This window comes from Pezoporus wallicus, unplaced genomic scaffold, assembly GCF_028554395.1.
Source record: "Pezoporus wallicus isolate ANWC-B61680 ecotype Strahan unplaced genomic scaffold, APGP_CSIRO_Pwel_v1 contig_8232, whole genome shotgun sequence".
Lineage (NCBI taxonomy): Eukaryota > Metazoa > Chordata > Aves > Psittaciformes > Psittacidae > Pezoporus > Pezoporus wallicus.
The window spans coordinates 1504624-1524606 of NW_026637105.1; the positions used below are offsets into that span (position 1 = coordinate 1504624).

General features: G+C 49.2%; 1 protein-coding gene across 1 annotated transcript in view; it reads right to left on the reverse strand.

Annotated features, from left to right (window-relative positions):
- Window positions 1-9900: 9900 nt before the first annotated feature.
- Window positions 9901-19983, reverse strand: part of GRIK3 (glutamate ionotropic receptor kainate type subunit 3) — a 101194-nt gene continuing 91111 nt past the window's right edge. The window contains exons 13-16 of the mRNA XM_057403513.1: window positions 18341-18558; window positions 11916-12138; window positions 11444-11694; window positions 9901-10670 (exon numbers count right to left, since the gene is read on the reverse strand). Of these exons, the coding sequence (XP_057259496.1) occupies window positions 10476-10670; window positions 11444-11694; window positions 11916-12138; window positions 18341-18558 (887 nt within the window). The 3' untranslated portion in view covers window positions 9901-10475. The remainder of the gene's footprint in view (window positions 10671-11443; window positions 11695-11915; window positions 12139-18340; window positions 18559-19983) is intronic.

Consider the following 19983-nt stretch of genomic DNA (forward strand, 5'->3'; position numbering starts at 1 on the left):
TGCCTGGCTTCCTCTCCTGAAGCATTACCAGAGGAATTCACTGACTGCTAATTGCTGCTAATGACTCCTGTGTATGGTTTGCCATGTTTATGAGCAGATGAAGTGTAACTTTCTGCCCTTCCTTGCAAACAGTTGAGTTTTGGTGTGGCTTTTATCATCACGTTTCAACCCCCTTAAACTACTTCGTTACCCCGTCCCACAGGGAAATAAGCTAACTGCTCTATGGCTTCTTTCCTATTCCTATGTTACTCCATGTATTTGTATGTCGTATGGCAAATCAGTTGCAGTTAATGCAGACTGCAGCCATCCCACATAGGCCAGCACTTGTACGTCTTTGCCTGGAGGTGTTTCTGCTCATCCTTGTAGCTGATTCCAAGCAGAGTCTTTTCTACACTCTGAAAAGCTTGGATAAGGAAAAGGTAACCTGGGTTTGGTGCCTGCTTGTGCACATCTGGGCTGTTGCTGGGAATCTGGTGGGTGAAAGCCTCTTCCAGGTCCAGAGCTCCTGAAACAAAGCTGAGTTGGTCCTATTGTTATGCTGGGCTGTATCAAAGCGAGTGTGACCAGCAGGTCAAGAGAGGGGGATTGGAACTACATGATCTTTAAGGGCCCTTCAAGAATCCATTATATGATTCTATGAAATAGAGGGTATAAATGTTATTTTCCTCAGCATTTTATGATCTCACTGTCTGCTTGCAAGGAAAAAACCCTTTTAAGAAGTCTTTTAGGCTAACCCTTCTCCCCCAAAAGCTCTGTTCTTCTAAACCAGCCATGGAATATCAGCATTGGCACTGCACATATCATCCCACTTGTTGCTTCTTGATAGCAACACTAGATAAATGGATCTTCCCTTCCCTGCAGGGGTAATGACAGCTTAAAAATGCCCTGTCCTGCCTCCGCTTCCTTCATTTGGCAGATTTTGGGTAGTTTATGTAATTTGGCAGTGATCCTCCATCTAAACCATGTCCAACATTTCATGCAATAAACTTAATGGACTTTTCCATCTTTGAACAGCTGAATTCTTTCTGAGCAGCTGCTCTGGGTTATCGATGGCCTCATTAGAGCCCTGCCTCGGGCCTGCCATGAGGTAGGAAACACTTTGCACATATCCCAGTGTGTAACAGAAACAAAGCGCTCCCAAATGATCCCGCTTGAAAGGGGGGAGTTGCTCTGGTTTGGATTGCAGCAGTGGGGAGGCTGGATGAGCTTTAAGGTCCTTTCCAACTCAAACCAGTCTGGGATGCTGTGATTAACAGGGCAGGATCTGGCTCAGCTAGCGTCTACAATCTTACTGCGTGCATGGTTAATGATTGAGGGTCTTAACTCATACTCACAAACTATGCCCCTGTCTGCCAGCCTCACCTTGAAGAACCAGGTGAGGGAACAGCCTTTGAGGTGCTCTGCAAAGCCCTTAGAGGTGCCCTTGCTGCTGTCACCAGCCATCCGCCAGTGTCTGACTGTCCCAATCACTGCAGAGCATTAGAAAAGAGGCAATTAGCTGAGTGGCCTGGCCATGGCCATCCCGGCAGGAGGCTGGGATCAGTACGTGGTCTGAGAGGCTGCCAATGCCGAGCCTCACTGCTTGCTCCAGCTGGGATGCCAGGGTGCACCACCAGCACCCTTAGTGCTGCGGGTCTGCGCCGTGTACCACGCATCCCAGAGAAGGCACGTTTGCTTTGGAGCTTTTCTAGGCAGAAATGGTGGCTGATGCTGTGCAATCCAAGGCTGGCAGCAGCAAGCAGCCATCCATCAGCAGCGGGTAATTGATGCTATCTAGGGCCAGTTTATTCCAATCAATACAGCACTCTGAACATCGGCATTCACCGCAGCCCTCTTCTGTTCCAGAGGGTTAGAAAATGTTATTATCCAGACAAACCCCTAATTCCAACAAATTCGATTACCCAGGCAAATGAAAATAACAGAAACAAACTCGTCTGAGAGGCTGAGGCTGAAGTGCTGGTTGGTGGCTTTATTTCTTTATTTCTAACAGGATTTACAGAGCACTCCGTGGGCACATTGGGTTTAAAAGCAATTTGGAAAGAGCAGCCCTCTGGCATCCGCTCACACAAACACAAAGCCACAATTACCTTAGAGACTGCATTCCAGACCTGGCCCTTCCAGACTGAGGGAAGCTTTTCCTCTCCCTGTCCTCTCTTTCAGCCTTGTCTGCAAAAGGCAGGTCTCTTGGGCAAGGTCTAAGTGCTCCAGGCTGGACTTAAAGAACTATTGCAATGGCTGTGAATGTTAAATATAATCTGTGGAAACCTTTTGATTTGCTCTTATCTCAGTGTCATTGAGGTTGATGCTGCAGAATCGTAGAATCCCAGAGTGGTTTGGGTTGGAAGGGACATTAAAGCTCATCCGGTTCCAACCCCATGCCATGGGCAGGGACATCTTTCACTAGAACAGGTTGCTCCAAGCCCCATTCGTTTCTTGTAGCCCCCGTTTAAATATTAGAAGACTGCTGTAATGGTTAAGGATCTGTAACGTAGATCATCTATGCTCTTGCATATCCCTGTGTGGAAGTAAAAATGCAGCAGCTACATTGAATATTTCCCATTTCCCCAGGGTTATTCAGCCCAGGATCAATCTGGGTGATTGAGATCCATACTCAAGGATCTGATTTGTTTGGGCCAGAGCCATTCAGCCCCACACGTGCAGGTGATGCTGCTCATTTTCATGCTGAATTTCCAGCTGGTGGGAGCATCAGGGCCTCTCTGGTGGCCGTGGCTCCTTGTCCCAGCACCCAGCCATAGGGGCTTCCCCAACACTCACTCCCTATGCTTGGGAGCCTGATCCCGGCGGGCTCAGAGCTTTCAAGCAGGTTTGGGGTTAGAGACAAAGTGTGGTTTGTGCCGTGGAAGCAGCAGGAGAAGCTGGAGATTCAGATGTGTGTGTCTGAGCAAGCTTTAGAGTTGGAAATGTGAGCAGGGCTGTGGGATGTGATTATGTCGTCGTGCACCAAGAGGCCTAGAATTCATGCTAAAAGACAACGCATTCTAATTGTATTACCTATTGTAGCCACACGATCATCTGCGGGATAGAGCAGGATTAGCATTGTAGGAACAACCTGCTGCCTAACACCCAGCTACTCAAGCCTCTCTAATGCTTCTGTGAACTAAAGGAGCCCTCCTGCTCAGTGCTGTGCTCCTGTCTGAGGAGACAAGAGAGGCAAAGCCATTAGCTCGGAGCAGATTCCTTAATGTGGCATAAGCAGCTAAAGAAGATGTATTTATGCTCCTTCATTTGCAATTGATAATCTCAAGAGTGAGAGGCTGGTAATAAATTTTCTCACTGGGGCTCCTCTCCCTCCGCAGCCCACGCTGCAAAGGGAAGAGGCAGCTCATTTACATGAGATAATGGAACTGCAGCAAGAGAGGGAAACTGCGAAGCGACTTTGTTTTAATAATGACAGATGCTTCTTAAACACTCCGATTGCGGCTCTCGGAGCAGTTTGAGCTGGGCCACAAGAAGGGAGGGCAGAAGTGCTGAGGAACTGGGAATAAAACCCGTTCCCTTTGCACCACTTGAAGGTGCCTCCAAATCAGAGCTTTTCTCCTTTGCTCAGATGCTTTTCAGAGAGGGGATGCGGGTTCTCATGGGCTGATCACCTACCCTGGGATGGGGTAGGCTGGAGATGGTGAGATCCCAACACTGGGACACCTACAAGAGAGACAACAGCCCCATCAGGTCTGCGGGATTCAGGGAAGAGCTTCTGCCTAAGAGCTCATCTCAATCTCCCCTCTGTTGGGTTAAAGCCATTCCCCTTGTCCTGTCTCTACAGGCCCCCAAATCTCTGCAGTTAATGGTACCCACAGTAACAACAGTGTTAGCAGCAGCCTGAACTTCCCTGAGCAACATTGGCTGTTGAAGTGTAGCAGCCACTTTGCTCTAAAGCAGCAGTGAATGGAGTATCCCACAAAGCATAGGCAGAAAGATAAGGTCATTAATGGAAAGAAAGCCATAGTGTAAGTAAACAGCAGGCATGTAGAAAATGGGAAGAAAATCTGGGCAGCAGGGGAGGATGAAAATAAGGAAACTTGTGCTGAAAGGTAAAAAACCCTAAAAAGAATGGGATGGGAAACCTTTCTGCAGCACGCTTTCAGTCTTTTCTGCAGTGATTCATCTAACCCTGTACTCTGTTATTTGCCCCCTTTCTTCCTGTAATGATGGCCTTTTCCCTGCTGCTGGAGGTCGTGTTCTGGTTCTGCCTGGTTCCTTTTAGTGCCCACAGAAAGGAGCTGCTCCAGCCCTGGTCCTGCTTTCAGGCAGCGCCGAGGATCTCTGGGGTTGTGCAGTATTAGCTGTATCACAGTCACTTTGCTAATCTACGAAACCCATTTCAAGGCACATTATATACAGAGCCCATATGTCACTTCAGCGCTGCCAGAAGAGTTCTTGTTTACAAGATCATGCTTTCAGCCCGTGATTCAGGGTGTGCTAAATAGCACCATTGATACTACTTAAAATAAAAGGTGTCAGCACCCTGTCTCTCCCAGCAAATTGCTCAGCGCTTTCAGCTCTGAAAACACCCCTGTGCACTAATGCCTCTGCTCAGCTGCAGGGGCTGATTCTGCCCTGGTCCTGACCCATCCTTGGTGCTCTCCCGTGGTGTGAAGACCATCCCTGTGTGTTCCCCGTCTCCCTGTGAGCACAAGTTCTCAGGCACTGATGCGACCCTCAGCCATTTAAATGCCATTTCCCAAAGTCTCCTCAAGCTTCTGAAAGGGAACAGCTTTTCCAAGCGGAAAGTTATTTACTGGATGCAGTCACAGCTCCCTGTTTCCATGCTTGTTCCCGGCCTGTCCGCTGCCGATGCATACCCAGCTCCTCTGAGATGGAATGGCCATCTCTCAGTCTGATAAACCCACTGTGTTAGAGAAGAAGCTGCACCTCCTGATGCCCTCATTCTCTCTGTGCCATCCCCAAGTCTCCATGAAGGAAATGAGGTGCATTTGCTTTAGGTTCAAATTTGCCCAAGTCCTTCCTGAGTGACAAAGGCTTTGTTTGGTTGGGTTTGAGGGAGCAGGAAGAGCTGTATCTGTAGCTGTTGGGTGCAGAGGAGGAGATGTGGGGTCTGTGTTGGCTGTTCCATCCCTGTGAGCAGCGCAGGGCTGCGTCAGAGCTCTGCCATGCAGGGTCAGGAAAACACCCACACAATTGTTCATTACTGCTGGAAAATGGGATTTTGCTGGAAGAAAAACAAGGTAAAAATCGCTCCCTCTGGTGAGCTGAGAATCTGGAATGTCCAAAGGTGTCTGCGTGGAACAGGGGGTGGGAGAATGGGTGGGTTGGATATTGCTGCTCTCACGGGTTCCCACTTTTCTCCCTCTTATGCCCAGCAGGACTCATCGCTGCTCAAAGGGAGCCGATCTCTGTTGTCTGATTAATAATTCATCTATAGCTTGACTGGCAGCTTTGGGGCGGGCGGCTCCCGCTCGGGGAAGGGTGATCCATTGACTGACAAGGTTAATTGCTGCCTTGTGTTATTGGTGATAAGGATTTATGCTGACAATTCCCCCCGCTGCTGCGCAGGGTCAGCCAGCGCTGCCTTGTCCTGCTCCTTGCGGGCAGGAGCAGCCGTTCCCTTGCTGTGCCCCTTGGCACGTGGGAAGGGGTTTTGGTCCCAGAAGCAGGCCTCGTGCTGAACAATGTAGAAGAAGCTTTGTGAAAGCATCACTTGCTTTTACCTTTATTCCCCTTCTTTTTGACATGTTCCCTGCGTATTGATCGGCATTTGTAGCATGGAAGTGAGACTGGGCTCTGCTCTCCAAGTCCTTACTCGGCAGGAGAATCAAAGCTGCTGTTTCCCAGAGGGCCTGAGTGAACAGAGATGAGAAAGATTTAGGAGAGGTGACCCTTATAAAGAATTAAAATGGGAAGGAATTGTTTAAATTCCAGTGGGTGGGAAATGGCTTTGGAGCACGGGGCCGCAGGGTTGTGCCTCTGCTTAAAAGGGTGTTTTATCGCCGCCTCGAATGGCCCAGCTCCAACCGCTCTCATCGTTCCCATCCCGGAAACCACAGACGTTTTCTGCCTCAATACAATAAAGCAGGGTCGTAAAGATTTCAGACTAATAAACATTGGCCTTTAGGGTGCTTTCAGCTTTTATCAGGCTAATAAGGTTTTTGACTCGCATGGACAGGCAGAGCGGGTAAACAGAGGTTTTATGGACCTTGGAGCCTGCTCGGGTCCTGTGGTCTTGTTGAAGGGTCTTGGGCTCAGGCACCTTTCTGTCATGAAGAGCACACGCAGCCTCTAGGCAAACCATTGCGGAGAGTGCTTCTGCAGCTGGCTCCTCATGGGCTATCTGGGCTTAATGGTTTGTCTGACACAAAACTTTCCATAGGGATATGAGGTCAGGGAGCGTTACAGCATCCGAGCCTCCCTGTGACATGAGTGAGGCACATAGGGCCCTTATGGAGGAGGTGATGAAGATGATCCAGGGGATGGAGCAGCTCTGCCCTGGAGCCAGGCTGAGAGAGCTGGGCTGGGGCAGCCTGGAGAAGAGAAGGCTCCTGAAGGGGAGACCTGAGAGCAGCTCCAGTGCCTGAAGGGGCTGCAGGGAACCTGGAGAGGGGCTTGGGACAAGGGATGTAGGGCCAGGCCAAGGGGGAATAAGGAGACATGGATGATGTCAGTGGACAGCTTGGGTTTGGGAGTAGCATTTCAACAGGGAGGGAGGTGTTGAATCCAAACAGGCAGAAACTTTGTTGTTTTCTAGAAATAATTTTTTATTTAAAATTTAAAACCATATTACTTCATACAGCAAACTGTGCACTTCGATATCTCACAGTGTCTTAAAAAGGAAAATAATTGCCATTTTTTCTTTTGTTTTGTTTTTTTTGGAAATCTTATTTACATCAGCCTCGAATGATCAGCAAGTAACACAGTTACTATGAAACCAAAATTGTTACAAAATGTTTACAAAAAACTATATTCATAGAAATTCTGCATGTCCACAAAGGAAAATCCCCTGAATGTCACGGAGACTTTTTTTCCTTTTTCCGACTCTTTTCTGCCTTTTTTTTTTCTATTTTTTTTTTGTCTGTTTTTTCAATGAGAACCATGTCAAAGGAAGGTAGGGACAGCAGAGGACTGGTGACACCGGTGCCTGGGAGCACCACGGGTATGCCGGGGTCCCTGCTCCCCATGGCTGTGCATGGTCGATGTCCCCACAGTGATCCTGCTGGGATCTCAAGGTCCCTTTGTGATGACCTTTCAGAGACGTGGAAGATGCCCGGCCACATCCTGCTCTGCAGAACCACCCGCTGAGGGGGGAGCTGTGGTTGCCCAGAGCTGGAGCTGGGTCCCCTTTGCATGTTCCTTCTCTTTGTGGATCATCCCGACACGCGCTGTTGGTTAACTCCAAATGGAAAAGCAACCCCAAAGCTACCCATTGTGCCCCTGCTCTGTCTCACAGGAGAGCTGGAAGGGAAAAGCAAGTGATAAAGGGACAGTGAACAGAGGTGACAACAGTTTAGATGCAGTTTAATAGCCCAAACCTGGTTTTTCTTTATTTCCTCCTCACTTTTTCAGTCCCTCTGCCCAAGCGAAGAAAGGAGCTGATTTAAACAGAGTTGGAAGTCGGATGATTCCTAAGACATGAGTCGCAGATAGTCACAAACAGGTCACAGAACAGCTCACAGAAGGCTTTGAGGCTTTGTCATCAGCTCTGCCCCTTTGGAAGTCTCCCAAGGTATCACTGCTAAGTGCGAGTCTCATCGCTCCTCCTCTGTGTTTAAGCACCGCATGGCTTTTGGGCTCCCGGGATGAAGGCAAGGAGCAACAGGGAAAATGGGAATAACAGGAGAGACTCTGGCCTGTGCTAAGCAGTGCAACAGAAGGTGAATTAACCCAGGATGGGGTGCAGCTGCCTGGGGTCCCAGCAGGAAGGACAAGGTCCGGAGCCATCCCTCCTCCCAATAGTTCACAGTGAGCAGGAGCCAGCGGCCCCCTTGGGCTGGGGTCCAGGGAGCCCCCCCAGCTCCAACGCTGCTCCCGGTGGTGCAGAACACTTTCTTGCTGTTAAATATCAAGTGCTTTAATGACACAGATTTAAACATGAGCCCATAATGCAGATGCATGATGTTAGCTGCTGTTTCACAGCTGATTTAGGGGCAGGGGAGAGAGGGAAGGGAAAAGGTTCATCTGCAGGGTTTGGTCTTGCTGGAAGACAGCACCTGTGATTCTAGATGCTCACCTCTCACTCTGGGATGTTTGTGAGTCAAATCAAATCAAACTGGTGTCAAAGGTGGATAAATGGGGTTTATGGTATCAGTAATATGTGTTTAGTTTAAAATCATCTCCCAGGGAGCAAAACTAATGCTGTTTTCTCTGGTGTTTTGCTCTCTGGACATTTAAAACCCATTTCAGGCTTGTTTTTCTCTTTGCCTTAATTGTAAAAATCTCTTCCTAAGAGCTGAGAAATCTGCAAAGAAAACATCAAATCTCCTCCTTTGCCAAGCCTAGGGATTTGCAGTGTCATTAGCCTTGGGAAGCAGACCCAGACTCCCAGTCTATGCTCTGCCGTAGGTATCTGGTCAGCAAACTATTAGGATGATGGTGCCCATGGGGTTGGCAGCTTTCGCCCCTAATTTTTCATGTTTTCCATGAAAAGGTGAGAATTAACATAAATTCTTTGCATATCTTAAGTCAAAATTTGACAAATTACCTTTTTTTTGTTTCGGGTCACTATGCTGCTGCTTTTCATCACAGAAAGAGCGAAATGAGGACAAACGCTGCTCTGTGGTGGGGCGGGGGAGCAGCTATCTCCCCTTGAGCTAACTCTGATCAGCTCTGCAGATAATTTTCTAACAGCCTGAAATAGAAAGAGGTGGGGAAAAACCAGCCTGAAATCAGCTACAAACAGGTTTGTTCCTTTGGGCGAGGATGAACTTTCGAGGCAGGCTTTGCAGGTAGGGGAGGGCGAAGTGGGTCACTTCAGCATCTCAGAGCTCCGAGGACAAAGGTTTGGGATGCAGAGCTCGGGCAAGGGCTGCTCCATCGCTCTCCAACCCAAGGTTTAGAGGGGGAGGTTGCTGTTTTCTTTGCTACCAGTGTTTAAATCAGAGCTTTTAAGCACCTTTGCGATACTCTGTGTGATGTTTTGGGTGGCAACAGGCAAAGCCATTGCTGTTCCAATTTGCAAATGCATCTGCAGCGCGTCCCACTGGCTCCCCATGGAGCGATGGAGCCGAGTGAAAGTACTTACTTGAGCATTACTTTAGGTCAGCAGAGGGGTCTTTGGTAGTTGTGGCCAAATTCAGCTGCAGGACCTGGGTCAAGAACACAGTTCCTGGAAGGTTTCTTGAGAGCATTTTAGGGTGTGTTTGCTTAAATCACACGGAGACGCTGCCTGCGGGGCTGCTGCTCACCGGGCACAGCGAGAGGGAGACAGGTTTGGCTCACACAGTGTGGCTTGCCCCAGGCCAGCCCTGGCCCTGCAGCCTGAGGCTTGGTCTTTCAGGTGTCTCATGCCATGGGGAGCATTTAGTCCTCAACCAGATGCACAGTCCTCTCCTGGTCTGAGTGTCAAATCGGTGCTGTTTGGCTCTGCTGCTGCTGAATCCTGTGCGCTCGGCTGCTTCCCATGCTTCCTTGTAGGAAGGAGTGAGCTTTGTGGGAAGAGTGAAGGAGCTGAGGACCTGGCAATCACGGTGCCACGCTGGGTGGGGGCTATATGGCTGGTGTCACTTGGAGATGGCAGCAGCTCCGGCGCTGTCCCATCCCTGGCCAGGGCTTCGGCTCCATTCAGGCTTACTCACCCCTTTGCAGTCAGCTCCCTTGGATCGAGTGATGAACGTGTGTGTTGCCTTCTCTCACCACATCCCCCATGCGGGTGGTCAGCCCTGAGGCAAAGGGCCACCACGGTGAGCTGCTTCAGGAGAAGATGCCTTGACCATCACAGTGCTTCCCAGACACCTTTCCCTTTCCTGGCCGACATATCCTAAGTGTGCTGTGTGACAGTGTGGAATAGATGCTCGCACAGACGGCTGCTCACGCTGCACCTATCAAAGTGGTTCTTTTTATTGCCATGCTAAGGGAGCCTTGCTCGGGCTCCTCCTTACCCACTGAGGGGCAGTTTGGCTCAATTCTGGTTTGCCTCCGTGTGTTTGCAGTATGTAAACATCAGACTCCGGGGTGATGGGCGATGGGTGATGGTGGCGTGGTCGGGCTCCGCGAGGCCTGGAGGATCTAAGCATGGAAAACCAAAAGAACGAAAAAGAACAAAACCAAACCCAAAAAGCCCCAAGACCCACGTTCCAGTCCGTGCTTTGAAGCTCTTGCTTCTATCCGGTGACGGATGCAGCTGCGTGGTGAAGGCCTTGCTCTTGAAATGAACCAAACCAGGCTTTTTAACTGAATTTTCTGGGTTTTTCTTGTTTTGTTTTCAATCCTTTCTTCCCCACTTAGAGCGCATCCAGCCTTGTCTGCCGCACTGCCTTCCCTCCCACCCCCCCCATTCCCATTCCCTAGGGAAACACGGGTGTCAGTCCAGTGTTGCAGGTCATGTTGTCCTTCCCTGGCAGCCGTCGGTCGTTGAACGTGTGCATGTTGATCACGGCGTCCGTCTTCACCATGACGGGTGCTTGGGGCTTGTGCTTGACCCGCCGCTGGCACGTGAGGGACAGCCGGATCTCATCGGCCATGGCGCTGCAAAAGGAGCGCTGGGGAGAGCGGGGGGACAAAAAGCACTGTTATTCCTGGCACAGCATCCTGATTATCCCACCGGGAGAGGGGGGATCCGAAACGGGCTCTGCAGAGGGCAAGGTTTAGGCTGCGTTTAAAGCATCAGCTGCGCTTAGCGGGACGTCAGGGATGTCAGACAGCTTGACCCCTGTCTCCCGTGCCTTTGACGCACTAAATCCTGCAGAAAGGCAGAGCTGGAGCGCCGGGAATGCCTGTGATCCCTGCGGGGGGCCTGGGGGATTTATGTGCTGGGATTCGGAGGGCTGTCGGATCCTGCTGGGCTTGGTAGCGGGCAGTTTTCCTTCATCTGTCTGGCCCGCCACGTGGGCAGATTGCTTTGATTTCTGCTCATGCACGCAAATGCGCTTTTCCACTTGCTGTACCATGACAGGCAAGAGGGAAACCCATAAAAGCAGGTCTCCCATCTCAGCAGCACTAATCGGGCACCGTGGGTGGGATGGGCTGGCTGTGTAAGTGTTGCGGCAAGTTGCTAAGATAGCATAGGGCTTCCTGGTGGACCCTGACCAGTTCCTTGACTGGGGGAGAGGAGATGGAGACTTCATGCGCTGTACGCGTTACACCCGGAAGATGCAGCGCGATTGGATTTAACAGCTCAGAAAGGTCCTTTCCAGGGAATTGTGTCTGTGTTTTCCTGACTTGTGTGTCGGCTGGCTCAGGATGGCCCTACAGATGTTGACTAGGGTCGTTACTGCAGCTAATGGGGGTGCAGGGAAACGGAGGAAAGCGGTACCTGCTCTCGCTCCGCCGTTTTGCGCAGCTTGTAGATGAACTCCACCATGGCCACGAAGACGGACAGCACCAATCCTGCTGCCAGCACGATGAAAATCCCACCGATGTTCTGGATGCCCAGGGCGCTGGCCTCCTTGTTCTCATCCTCAGGGCAGCCGTTCCCCCGCCACCACTTCTCCTTCATTACATGGAGCTTGTCCTCCTCCTGGAGCTGGAGGATGGCAATGGTGATCTTGTCCCTGTACGGCGACCCTGGGGAGGGGAGCACCATTATACACAGAGGGAAAGTAGGACAAAACCACACACGAAGTAGGGAATGTGTCTGGGTTAAGCAGGGTTGCTCAGACCTCTCTTTGGTAGGCAATATAAGCTTTGGTGTTTGGGGATTTGCTGTTGGGAATGGATTTTCTTAGTCACATCTGTTGTATTCATGGCAATGAGTCCCCCCCGGGTACCTCCAGACCCCCACTTACCCATGGGAGTCCCGATGCCGTAGCCTTTGGTGTCGATGAGCCCCCCGATCTGAGTGAGGTTGCAGTTCCTCTGGGTGATGTACTCGATGGTGGTTGACTCCATGAGCAGAGCGTAGTCCGCCGTGAGGGTTCGCTGGATCCCTTCCTCGTTGTTTTTGACAAGTGCCGTGGGTTTGCTGCTCATGAAAGCCCACATTTTTTCAAACGTGGAAATTTTGGATTTCTGGAAAAATGACACCCCCCCCCATCCCCAAAATAAGAATTAATTTTCCATTTGCTGAACCCTGGTAGCTCTTCAGGAAATAATACTAACAAATGCCAGTTTGAGAACAGATTGCACTGTGGAACGAGGACCAGTTTGACCTTTTCTTAACTGTCTCTCTGCTTTCATGCCCAGCATTGTTTGGCTTTGTGTTGCTGTAACAAGAGGCAAAGGTCCAGCTCTTTGCCTGTCGTGCACACACTCAACATAAAGCAGCCCTGCTCCTGAGCCCTTATCCTGGAGCTGGACCTGAACTCCTCATTCACTTCAGCGAGGGGCAGGAGACCTTGCCTCGATGCCCTCAGAACTTGCTCGTGTGACAGGCTATCAGCACATCTCTTTAAATGCATTAGCTTCCTAAGCAGGATTTTGTTTCTCCTGTCTCTGCACAATGAGAGGAGACAGGGAACATTTCAGAGGGCATGTTTCTCTCTTTTTGCACACGCTCTATTGTATTTTTGTCTTTCCTCAAGCATTGCAAGGAAACATGTCTCCTCTGAGATATGTGCAGCTGCCAAACGAATTTAACATACCCACATAAACAGAGGTGTAGAAGGATTCAAGCAGATTGTCTTACGGCTAAAAATAAACAGGGATACTCTTTCACTATCAGCAGGCGTGCTGGTAAAATAGGAGGAAGGTGTTTTCTAGCTTTCTGTCCATGGTAATGTTGTTTTCTTCCTTTACAAAGTATGTTGGGTGAGAAGAAACATGGTTATTCTATGTCATTCCGTAATATTTGACATATACCATTTGTCTATGACCACCTCCTGAGCTGTCCCTGTGTCGGTTGTCACTAAAGGCATGACTGGCTTTAAAGAGTCCCCAGGGAGGCCCAGCAGCTCTCTTGAAGGTCCCTGTGCTCCCATGGGCTCATCACACCAGCTCCATGCATTCACTTGAGCTCTGGAAAAGCACTGGGAGGTTGAGGCTTGTGTTCACGCTGCTGCCTGCTCCTTTATGTGCCGTTCTTTTCTGCCTAACTTCTTGTTTTTCCTCCATCTCTTCTTGCCTTCTTATTCTATAAGAGGCAGCTTAGTCAGCCAAAACCTCCTCCTCCTCCCTGGCGCTGCTGAGCAAGAGCCTGAAGCTGGCTGATAAGTTGGAGGGGTTGAAAAGTCTTTGTGCTTTGCCTTGACTAAGGGTAACTGCTCACCTGCAGCTGCAGGGGAGTTGCTACAGCAGAAGCTTTATCTCCTTTCAGGTCTCTGTCCTTCCCTAAGAAAGCAGGAGATGGAGCCCCAGCCCATCCCAACTGCTGCTATCCTGTTTCCCCCTCATTTTTGCAGTATCACCCAAAATGTGCCAGCAAAGCCACTATAAATAAGGATAAATTAGCTAAGGAAAACGTCCCTTGTAATGCTTTCTATTTCAAATGCTTTGCCTGTCCACTTCCTTTTATTCAGCTTCTTCAAGTTAAACAAAAGCTTCACACCCCCAAAGCTGCTTCGGTAGCACAGTGGCAAAGGCTGTTCCTCTGTCTTTAACCCTGTGGGCTCCTAACTGAAATATCCATGGACTCATTTCTTCTCAGTTAAAGCTCATGTTATAATCCACTTGATGAATGTGCAGGAGTGGATGTGCTGGAGCAAACTTCATTCAAGAGGCAGGATAATCTGCCTTACTTGAAAAGCTGGACCGGTGCCTCTAAGATAGATTTGTGGCATCTATCAAACCTCAAAGAGCAGCAAGAGATGTAGCCTCCAAAAGGATTATTAAATATCTGTGCATTACAATGGGTAATTGAAATGAATAGCACACTCAGCTTGCTGATAAGACTTGTTTAACATTTATATAGTTCACATCAAAAGCCTCTGGGTTCACTGGCTCTCCCTTTCTCTCCTGCTCTTCCTGCATTTAATGCTCCTTGGGTGTTGACACAGAGCTCTTAAACAACATCAGTGTTCTCCAGTTTAAAGCATACAGCAAAATAAACTGGCAAAAAATCAATAGGCTGCATTTAGTGAAGCTAATAGGACTTGCATGAGGCATTGTAGCTCTTCAGGCAACTTAAATTACATCAGACAGCGCTCCCTGGAAGAGAAAAACCACTTTTCTCTTCTCTTCTTAAATCACTGCTTTTGACCAGCTGAAAGGACTTAATTGTGGTTTGAAGTTGCAGGAGGAGCCAGGAGGAAGGCCAGGGGATGGGGGCACCCATGGTGGGGTAAGGACCCTCTCTGACTGGAGCACGCCTGGGCCAGAGCTGCTTGCTCATGCCTGGTGCAACAGAGAGCTGCCAACACGGGGCTGAGCCCTTCAGCAGCATCCCAGCAGCACGGTGCTGCTGACGGCAACAGCCTCATCTTCCCAGAGATAAGGTGGTGGTGGGTCCTGCAGGGAGGGCAGGTCAGGGCCCTGGAGCAGGCAGAGCAGCTCAAAGCACGGCTCGGGTCAAAGCAATCTCAGGCTGTCCCCGTAGTCTAAAACCTGCCACTTCCTCCCTGGGAATTCATTTCCTATGAGTGCCTTTCCCTTTGCTAACATGAGATAAGAACACTCCTTTTCCAAGTGGAAATGCCCCCGCTGTAACTCTCAGCACAGCACCAGCAGGTTGAGAGACTGGGCTATTTGTTCGAGTCCAATCCAGCAGCAACTGTCAGTCACTGTGAGAGCTGTCACCGGTCGAGAACTGCCAAGCGCTGGGTGCTCCCGCTCCAGCCTACCTCAACCACTGGGCTTTTCCTATCAGGGGAAACGTTCCTTCCTCCCCTTCCTCCTCCTGGAACACTTCAGCCACACTGCAGAAGCGGTCGCTTGTTTATGGGAATTTGCATGACATCACCTGAGAACGTGCCATAGGAATACACAAAACCATCTTAGCAGTGATTTAATAACCATAAAGGATGCACATAAATTGGGTCTGTTTTGCTGGACTCCTTTGAGCGTACGTTTTGCTGACTTCTGATTTTGCAACTGAAGAAGAGGAAGAACTTCTTCTTAAGATCTCCTCTCAATCTCCCCTCTGGCAGCTTAAAGCCATTCCCCTTTGTCCTGTCCCTACAGGTCTTTATATGGGATGATGGAGATTATTGCTGATAAAGGTGGTAGATCACGGCAGCGGAGGCTCACCCCATGGAGTCATGTCTCCCATTTACACCTCTCCCACCACTTCATAGGAGCGGAGCTTCTCCTCGTGCTGGTCAGGATAAATAACATCACAATCTGATCCCCTGCCCTCTGCATCTGACTAAGCCCCTGCGTTAGTGCTAAATGAGATGCATGTATGAAAAGCTGAGCACCAGCCCCTCTGAATGCAGCAACTGCAATGACACTGTGAGAGCGCCTCTGAATTCATTCTTTAGAGTCACAGCTCAGAAGCTGCCTTTAATAACCAATGCTTCAAGACCAGTCACCCAAATAAATTAATGGAATAGTTTAGAGGAGCCACTACAAGGCATCTTGCCAAGACATATACGCTTTTTTATCAGCAAAATTGGCAAGAAAGTGACTTCCAGGCTTAAGATTTTCAATTCCAGCCTGTATGAAAAAATAAATTGATTTTCAGCAACTGAAGATGCTTACTGTTGAGGATTTAACATTTCTGTACAAGTGAATATATATGTACACACACACGCACTTCCACACTCGTATTCCACACTGCACGTTAAACCCAGCGTCTGTTCAGAGAGACAGCACCCACTGCAAGATGGGATGGAGTTCTGGTTGATTTATAATGAACGCTTGATGCTCTTCCTAAATTAATTGATCTGGGTTTATCCCTGTAACTCGATCTGCATTGCCAGGGAGAAAATAGAATAAATAACTTCTTCGAGGTGCTTTTCAGACGTCAAAGTCTGCCACTACGGTTGGTGTACGTTTGGAATTGGCTCAGGGAACAGCGTGCAAGGCATTTGTCTCCTTCCTCCCATTTCCTACTGCTCCCCAGGATGATTTCCAGGATGGTGCTCTCCTTGTGCAGCCCAAGGTCCTGCTTTGTTAGACCACCATGTGCTGGGGGGGCTACAGACCCAGGTGGGATCTGGCTGAAGACAGTGATGGGCAGAGCTGCAGGCACAGATGAAGGGGCCATGGCTTGGGGGGATCCGTGTATGTTGTTTGCAGCTTCTTTTCCATGGAGAAGCAGAGGAGTGAGTTCTTAACGTGAGGGGGACCACTTTGCAGAACAGCCCCACAAGGAACAAGGCAGCAATCCAGATGAAGTCCTAGTGCGTAGTCCACTAAAGAGGTGAGGTCCCAGTTGGGATGCCGCCATCGGCCTCTTGTCCCAGCAGTGAGTCTGTTCACCAAACTGAAGGAGTGCTGGACCTCCAGAGCCCCAGAAGCTGTGGGGCTCTCTCTCTGCTGGTAACCCCCTCTTCAGCAGAGCAGAGGGAGGTGATGTGAAGCCTTGTTTGCCATTCCTTTGATCCCACCCATCCGAGGAGATGCGGATCCTCAGCAGACATTGGGATGCTCAGTGCTCAGTCCCCCAGAGCTTTGTGCTGTTTGAAGATGTCCCCATGAAGGTGGCACTGCAGAGCAGCTGTGATGCAGCCCAGCCATTTGGAAAAGACCTTGTTGAGGGGCGGGAGGAATTCAGCCTCCCCTGTATCCCTCTGTACATGGGGACCAGTGAACATCCTGCATGATGCTCTCACTGCTCCACCAGTCAAAACGCTTCTCAGAAGGGACATCCCTGAGAATTCACCTCCAAACAACAAGGATAATAAAAGGAAAAGGCAAACACACTGCAACAATAAACCCTGCCAGATGCCCATTAGAAGCCTGAGGAATGATTCTGATGGATAATGATATGAAGCAGTAAATATACTATGTCCTTGATGATTTCTAAAAAAAGGCTGTTTCCTTTTACTTCCATATAAAACTCAGGTTGGAAAGAGCAGTTAAAACACATCAGTAACAGCCTGTCTTTCCTGAGAGCTGTGGTAGATTTCTATTGCTTTTGGACGGAACACAATGCACCTGACCATGCCAAAGACAAAACCGCATGCACCAGCTCCACTGCAGAAGGCAAAGTGACCTGCAGCAACCTGCTATTCAAAGCCACGCTGTCGTTTCCCAGCATGAATCATGGCTCAAGCCAAATCAAATCCTCCATGTTTCCTCATCAACCTGCCTTGCTGCCTCTCAGAGTGGAGGTTCAGGGAGTACAGTGGCTCCTTAAACAAGAGAAGCTGCAGAAGAACGCTGCTCTTCCTGGCTATTAAAATTCAGCACATAGGTTTCCTTTAACGAGTCTTGGCAATTAAACTGTTGATGGCCCCGTCTTGCTGCCTTACACTGGGCCTATTCAAATCACTGCACTATTCCAGGCACAACCTGCTTTTTAAAGCACGAACTGTTTGTCACGCTCTAGCCCATATATTTCCTTCTGCATTAGGGTGACCGGGGGAGGGATCAGCCTCATTCCTACACTACAGGCTCTGCTCTGCCAGTGCCCCTCTTGCCTTGCTGCCACAGCCCCCAGGGAGAGCGTTGGCATCCATGGGTGCTGCAGCCAGCCCAGCTCTGCCTGTGCTCCCATGGGAGCCCCACTCCAAACCTTGCCTCGGCACACAGCTTTTTGAGTACACCGTGCATTTAAATTCTCCTCCAAGCCAGCGTGATCATCCCTTAGATTAATCACCCTCATTTCTATTCCTTTATTCTCTCTCTTTTTCCTGAAGTGTTTTTACAGGCCAGCTGTGGTTTTGAAAGTCTTTTCAAGTCTCTGGGTTTCTTTCCATTTTGGAGGCAATAGTGAAATATGAACGTTCTTAGCAGCCTCCTCTGCAGTGTTGGCTGACTCCTGAAATTAATTATGCTTTAAAGAGAAGAAATTAATGTGATTTGGGTCTGATGCATCGGTGGTGTTGCCTTGCACTGGGTTTCAGAGGTTAAGAAAACTTGACTACGCTAATGTGAGTACCTGAAGGATAAGAAAGGCATTTCAGCTATAAGAAATACTGGCTGGGGAGGGTACACTGCAACATCTGGCCAGCTTTAGGTTTCATTTGCTGTCTCCTCTGTCCCTGGAGGCTGCTCGGGGCAGCCTCAAGGGCTCTGTGGAACCTCTGTGAGCTGAACTGTCAGAGTCCTGCCAAAGATGCGAGACTGAAGCAACCTAAGGAGAAGCAGCGGTGGCTTAGGAGGCTTTTTGTCTTTGGCTCCTTATTCTCACTCCCATTGGCCTGGGAGCGTTGCATCTGCCTGGTCTCACCTTGAAGAAGGTCATGGTAGCTCCGTCCTTCACTGCTCCATACTCTATTTTTGTCTGCTTTGCCAAGTCATCTGCCGAGTCAATGGGGGACTCCATCCTCTCCACTGTCAGGAAGGCAGCGAGGTTGGCCGTGTAGGACGAGATGATAATTAGGGTGAAGAACCACCATATGCCACCAATGATCCGTGTAGACAGTGCTTTGGGCATCAGCTCCGAGCCTGGGGTGGGAAGGGGAAAAGGAGAAGGAAGAAAGAGGTTAACAGAGAGAGAAAGAACCCATTTTATATACACATACACACATTGCATACATAGGTCTGTGTATAGAAAGGATTAGGTTTCACTGTCGGAACTGTACCAGCTATGCAATTGAAGCCAACTGGTTTTGAGGCAAATGATGATCCCAACAAGTTGCATGCAATGGAATAAGTGGGGTTTGTGTAGAACCCCTTTCCCTTCACTGCTGCCCTCGTGCAGTGCCCAATGTACAGGCAATATTCCAAGTGAAGTAATTAACCAGGCTGCTTGGATGAGATTTAAATAGCAAGCGATTTGTGGACTTTGATGAGTGTTTTGTTGTGCCATTTAAAAAAGGCTTTGCTTGTCTATGAATTCCTCTTCAAAGCCTCACTCCAGGGAATGTGTTCAAATACATAAGGTTTAAAACAAAATCAAACAGGAGGAAGGAACTATCAGGGTCCAGTACTTTGAATACCACTTAGAAGTGGGGAAGCAGGAGATGCTACAGCATAAAAGGTGTAACTGGTCTGGAATGACTTTTACTGAGCAGATGTGAAGGACTAAATGGGTTGTGCTATTTTCGTAATTGCCCAAGACACCTTTTAAAGCCGGGAAAGAGCTTTGGGTTTGAAATGACTGTGTTCAGAGGATACATCCAGCCTGGAATCTGCAGCAAAGACTGCTCTTTGCAAAGCAATTTTAAGCAGTGAGGCACTAAAGCGGAGCATGGAGCGTGGCTTTTCTCCTGAGTGCAGCAAGGAGGCACCAGGAAGCAGAGGAGCCTTGGATACTGAGGGCTGCTTCGGTTCTTGAGATCCTGATTCAGTTCTTCCCAGGATCCCGCTTCTTTCCCATTCCATCTCCTGTCCTCTGATGCATCGGGCGGTGCGACATCAGTCCAGCTTTGAAATCTTTCTCTTCTTAGATGCAGAGCAGAGTTAAAAGGAATTCAGCTCCTTTCATTTATCAGCTGCTGATAAGAAGGTGATTCATCCTGCTAAACCGTCTGGCTGGGAACTGTCACTGGCCATCAGGGCAGTGAGAGCTGGGAAGAATCTCTATTACCCGCTGCAGCAGCAGGAGGAGCACGGAGCAGCAGCACTGCACATGCCACCAAGCTAGTGCTGGGGTTCTTTTGCTCCCTGGGAATAACTACTGATACATGGTAAATTAAAGTGTGACAATTGTTTGACATTTTCCACTTATTTCTATTCCTGGATTTTCTGCAATTAGATTACAGCTGAATTTCATTCCTTCTTTCAGAGCTGCTCGCAAGTTCCCCTTCTGCTGTCTTCCTAACTGATTTACTCTGTTCATTCCATCTCTATATATTCCATTTGCTCTATTCCACCCACAGATGTGAATGTAATCCCATCCATATCCCATTTCTAAGGTCCCTGTCAGTG